This window comes from Miscanthus floridulus, chromosome 6, assembly GCF_019320115.1.
Source record: "Miscanthus floridulus cultivar M001 chromosome 6, ASM1932011v1, whole genome shotgun sequence".
Lineage (NCBI taxonomy): Eukaryota > Viridiplantae > Streptophyta > Magnoliopsida > Poales > Poaceae > Miscanthus > Miscanthus floridulus.
The window spans coordinates 120,938,174-120,944,008 of NC_089585.1; the positions used below are offsets into that span (position 1 = coordinate 120,938,174).

Genomic DNA, 5,835 nt, shown 5'->3' on the forward strand with positions numbered 1-5,835 from the left:
TTTTCTTTTCTCCTATCAGGTAAGTCTTGCTGAGTACAATTGAGTACTTAGGGTTTTATTCCTCCTGTTGCAGGTGGTAGGTGGATGCTAGAACTGACTCTTGTGTGTGGATTCCTCCTAGTGGGCTCAGAGAGGATTTCCTTTACATTGCAATCGTAGTTTTTATTTACAACTCTCACCAAATGTTTTTATAAATAAAAGCTTTATAATCTGTTGTCATAGCTTATATACCAATACTTCATCATGCCATGAATATCTATTTATTTCCGCTATAGTTCTGATCACATGTTTATATTCCACTGTTCAATTAAAGTGTTTACAATTCTGATAATATGATTATATTCTACTGTTGTAATAATAAATATTATACTCTGATATTATATTAAAAGTGATGTAAGAAATGGTTAAATGATGTAAGTTTTATTCTCTCATTTGTGATCCTGATGGCAAAAATGTGGATTTTCGGGTTCTCCCCTGGGGTGTGCCCGACGGAACTGAGTAATTTAGTGTCCCCCCTGGGTGCTTAGTGTGTAATAGAAGATGAGTACTCCTAGGAGGCATTAGATTAGGCGGTTCTGCCACACATCTTGCCCCTTGCATTGCATCCTAGCAAGTAGATAAGTTTTAAATTCAAATTTTTTATTATTTACTTGCTTTGGTCGTATTGTCATCAATCATAGAAAATGGGGAGATTGTAAGAAAAATAGACCCTAGGCCCATTTACTTTGGATTTTGGTGTTTGATGACCAACACAACCAAATTGGACTAATGAATTAGTAAGTGATTGTTTCATAGTTTAATAGGGTGCAAGACGTGACTTGGACGAAGGCGACGTGATGATCCGAGGATCAACACCACAAGCAAGACCTTAGGAGCACAAGAGAAGACCTAAGATATCAAACAAAGTCCAAGTACGAAGATAGGAACCAAGCCATACGTAAGATCACAAAGAAACAAGCTCACAGAAGTGACCGGACGTTGGAGAAAAGTGACTGGACACTCCGATCAGTGGCTCAACATCAGCACCAGCGACCGGACGATGAACAATTGAATCGACTGGACACACTGATGGCCAAAGTTCGGCTAGGCGACGATTACTCGATGACTACGCGCTCCTAGTCACTAGGCGAAGCCCGTCGCTACGACTAGGGGCATAGTCATGCATCGCAGTGCTAGGCGGCGTGGAGGCATGCTAGGCGGGCACGGACACGGTGCGTAGGCGTGCGAGCTCGAGGGCGGCCCTAATTTGGCACCAAATCGGAGCACGGGAGGAATTCCCGCATGGCCTGGCCCGCGCATGGCCATGAGACCTAGGCGCGGGAGGCTAATGGAGCGCAGCACCATTCGCTCCTCCTCTACTCCTCCCCTTCTCCCCGCTGGTCCTGCTCCTCCCGCCGGGCGAGGTCCATCCCGCCGAACGACCTCCTCCCTGCTGGTCCTGCTCCTCCCCTGCTCCTCCTCTACTCCTCCCCTGCTCCTCCTGCTGGTCCTACTCCTCCTCTGCTCCTCCCCTGCTCGTCCAAGCTCATCCCTAACTCATGCGCCGTCGGTCCTGCTCGTCGTCTACTCACCACCACCGTCCTACTCGTCCTCGACTAGAACCCCTCCCTGCTGGCCACCCAAGTCCCCAAGGTGAGCTCCCTTCCCTCCCATGCTCCTCTCCCCTCCCATGCCGACAGCTCCTCCCCTACTCATCTCCCCTGTTCCATTTCTATCACCAATCTTCACCTTCATGATTGTGGGTCTAAACCAATGTATTTGAGTTGCATTGTCGAACTATTGTGTATCATGTATATGCACATGCAGTTCTGCAAGATCTGTATGCTTGGGTACAAAATGTGGTAAATTTACCTTAGGTACTACAATAAGAAATCAAAATGATTTTGTGAAAATCATGAGTATGACATAAGAAATATTGTCTCATTTCTAGGAAATTAGGATCCAGCTAGTGGATCTATGTATATGTCATGAATGGATATGATTTACCAGTGCATTGTTGTCATTTTACTTACAACAAGTATATATTTGTTGTTGCCATAAAAATAAAGTTGGATTCTGAGAAGTATGACTGAACTCTTGAATTTGTTACTTATAACAAGTATGACTAAACTCTTGAATTTGAATGTAGGATGTCGACAGAATAAGGTGTTTCTGCACTAGATGCAACAGGAACTGAGGCAACTAATCTCCTAAAAAGGAACTCAGATGATGTTGGGTGGGAATATGGTGTTCTTGTTGATGCTAGCAACAAGGACAAGGTGAACTGCAAGCTCTGTGACAAAGAGATGAGAGGAGGGATTCATAGGTTGAAGGAGCATTTGGCTCATGAAGAAAAGAATGTGAAGAAATGCACAACAAGAACACCACAGGCTATGGAGGCTAAACAGAAGTGCAAGAAGGCATTAGCTGATGCAAAAAGGAAGAGGGAGGAGAAGACTGTTCGTGAGCTAGAAATTAGAGAGGAAGTTCATGTATCTAGGGTTGGAACAGATTCAGATGAAGTCACCTATATTGGAAGTTCAGAGCCCCACAAATTAGGACCCATTAGCAAATGGACACGTGCTATTGATCCTAAAGCTACCAAGTCTGATTCTTTGAAGCAACAACAGCTAAACAAGGAACTTTGGAAAGAAAGAAACAATGAGGTGCATAAGTACATTGCAAGATGGGCCTATACACATGGTAAATTGCTAGTATACTATGCTGTTTTTACATTTCAAAGTTCATTAGATGTTGTTTTCCTGTACTGAACACTAATTATGCTTCTTTCAATGTTGTGTTGGTAGGAATTGCTTTCAATGCATGTGATAATGATGAGTTAAAGCAAATGTGCAAAGCAATTGGATAGTTTACTCTAGGACTTGTACCTCCAACTCAGGATGCACTATGAGGGAAGCTGTTGGAAGAAGAATATGAAAGAACCAAGAGTTTGCTGCAGGAGCGTGAAGCCAAGCAAATGAAAAATGGATGTTCTATTATGATTGATGCTTGATCAGATAGGAAGAGGAGAAGCATAATGAATCTGTGCACTAATTGTGATGATGGAACCTCCTTCATCAGCTCTAAGGAGATGTCACATGTCTCACATACCAGTGAGGTCATCTTTGATCTTGTGGACAAAGCAATTGAAGAGATTGGTCTAGACAATGTGGTGCAAGTAGTGACTGACAATGCCTCAAACAACATGGGAGCAAAGAGGCTGTTGGAAGAGAAGAGACCACACATATCTTGGACCTCTTGTGCATCTCACACAATCAACCTTATGCTCCAAGGAATTGGCAACATGACTCGGTTCAAGAAAGTGGTTGACCAAGCAAAGGCATTTACCATATTTGTCTATGGCCACACAAGGACATTGGGGTGCTTGAGATACTTCACAGAGGGGAAAGAGGTAGTGAGGCCAGAAGTGACTAGGTTTGCTTCAAACTTTCTCACTTTGAGTAGCATGCAAGAGAAGAAGGCCAGTTAAGGAAGATGGTGGTTCATAGTAGGTGGGACTCATTGAAGGATGTGAAATCAAAGAAAGGAAAAGAGGAAACATCAACTATATTGAGTCCAAGCTTTTGAAAGGATGTGAAGCTAACATTGACTGTTTTTGAGCCATTGGTCAAAGTCCTCCGTTTGGTTGATGGGGATGTGAGGCCATCCATAGGTTTCCTTTATGGAGAACTACTAAAGGCAAAGAGACAGATCAAAGAGGCCTTTGGAAATGTTGAGGCTCGGTTCAAGGATGTAATAGCTGTTATTGACAAGAAGATGAATGGAAGACTTGATTCTCCATTGCATTTGACAGCCTATTTGTTGAATCCTCACTATAGCTATAGTGACCCATCAATCTTTGATCAGCCCAAAATATCAGAAGGGTTTATAGCTTGTGTTGAGAAATTTTATTATCATGATGAGGACATGCAGCATCAGGCTGCCAACATTGAACTAAAGAAGTTTTAGAATAGAGAAGGACCCTTTAGCAAGAAGCTTGCTAAGAATTTTGAAAACTTTGATTACAACCTAGGTAGAGGTACTTCGTATAAGCTTGCATGGCTCATGGCTATTTGTTGTTTGCTGTTTTCTAAACTAATGGAAGTGTTTTTTTATTTCAGCATCATGGTGGAGACTGTATGGATATGAAACACTAGCTTTACAGAAGATGGCTACAAGGATCCTATCTTTGACATCAAGCTCTTCTGGTTGTGAAAGAAATTGGAGTGGGTTTGAAGGGGTTAGTACCTATCCATTATGAACATTTCAGTTTAAGTAGCATTACAATTAAATTGTAGAACTGAGAATGCTCTTTTTAAATTGTAGATACACACTAAGAAGAGGAATAGGCTTACTACAACCCACCTCAACATGCTGGTGTATATCCAATTCAACTTCAAGCTACTTAGTAAGAGAGAAAAGATCAAGTCAAACAAAATCACTGATGTTCTCTTGTCTAGTGATACAACTGAAGCTCAAGGTTTTCTCCAAGAGGGTGGGGATGATTGTGCATTAGCTGAATTTAGAGATGGGGAGGAAGATGAGATGGAAGGTACTGGGATACCTTAGTCTGTCATTAGAGAGGCAGTGGGAGCAGATGAATAGCTTGAGCTACGTAGAAGTGCAAGAGTGAGGGAGCTCTATGAAGGAGAAGAATTTGAGTCTAAAGAAGAAGAGTATGACGATGAGGATGTGTACTACACTGAAGAAGAAATATGATTTGGACCATCTCCATCTAGTAGTGAAGCCTTTTGTGATGCCCTATTCTTATGAACTGCAGCTGTGTCACTTTGTGTCTGTGTGTCTTCTTTTGTGATTTGTGAGACCTGAACTAAGAACTATGTGCTTGTGATGTCCTTTATTTATAAATTATGTTGTGCACTTGTATTACTGTCATATCCACTTGTATTGTAATTTCTAGCTGCTGATATGGTGTGCTCATGGATGGGAGGCTGCTGAAATCGTCCAGATAAGTCACAACTTAGTGTTTTCTATTTTTTTATGAACAGCTAGCTATCTATTGACTAATTTACTAACTACTAGCTATCAAAATGTGTTGCAGGAGCTAGGAACATGCAAGAGTAAGCCAGCTAGGAATCAGATATGTCTACTGGCCCTCTTTTTATACTTACTGTGACTCATATATAGTAGTTATATATATATATAGTTATATACATAATATATATAATTTATGGCTATATTGCCAAAACTCCTAGGAGCGCCTAGGACCGAGTACTCCCGACTAGGTGCTAGGTAATGGGTCAGCGCCTAGATTTCGCCTAGTGCCTAGCTGAACTTTGCCGATGGCACTGTTTATCAGTCCGACAACACACTCAGTAAGTGACTGGATGCTGGCGGTAAACCGACCGAACGTAGGACAACAGCATATGATCGAGTACAGAGAGGTTCCAAAGCAGCAAACTTGTGACTAGACAGGTCTGGTGGCAAGTGATCGAACGCTAGCAGCGTCCGATCAGTTGTTCATGGCTCCAATGGTCGGGACAACCGGACACGTCCGATCAAGATGACTCCAGCGTCCAATCAGTAGCAGAAAAACGGGATTTCGTCCCCAACGGCTACTTTCTTAGTGGGGCTTATAAATACAACCCCCAACCGGCCAAATGGTAAGAGTAGAGCTGAGGAAACATATCAAGGGTGTTGATATACCATTTTAGTGATCTCCACTTGCATAGTGCTTAGTGTTTTATTAGATGATTAGCGTAGATGCTTTGTGAAGTGCTTAGGTTGATTAGACCACCGCTTATGCGCTTGCTCTAGGTTTAGGCCTAGTGTTTAGTGAGGTTAGCATACCTCTTACCACTTGGTGTTTGCGCGCACCATTGTTGTACATTGGAG

General features: G+C 42.4%; 1 protein-coding gene across 1 annotated transcript; it reads left to right on the plus strand.

Annotated features, from left to right (window-relative positions):
* The first annotated feature begins 3,070 nt into the window (after positions 1-3,070).
* Positions 3,071-4,548, plus strand: LOC136461137 (uncharacterized). The gene is made up of 2 exons (XM_066460566.1): positions 3,071-3,391; positions 4,306-4,548. The coding sequence occupies exons 1-2, from the start codon at positions 3,071-3,073 to the stop codon at positions 4,546-4,548; spliced, it is 564 nt and encodes a 187-aa protein (XP_066316663.1).
* The last annotated feature ends 1,287 nt before the right edge of the window (positions 4,549-5,835 follow it).

Excerpts from the sequence above, each read along its gene's own strand:
- LOC136461137 (XM_066460566.1), top strand. The coding sequence starts at position 3,071 with ATGTCACATGTCTCACATACCAGTGAGGTCATCTTTGATCTTGTGGAC. Across the intron at positions 3,392-4,305 it reads ACTTCACAGAGGGGAAAGAG|ATACACACTAAGAAGAGGAA; the intron begins GTAGTGAGGCCA and ends TTTAAATTGTAG.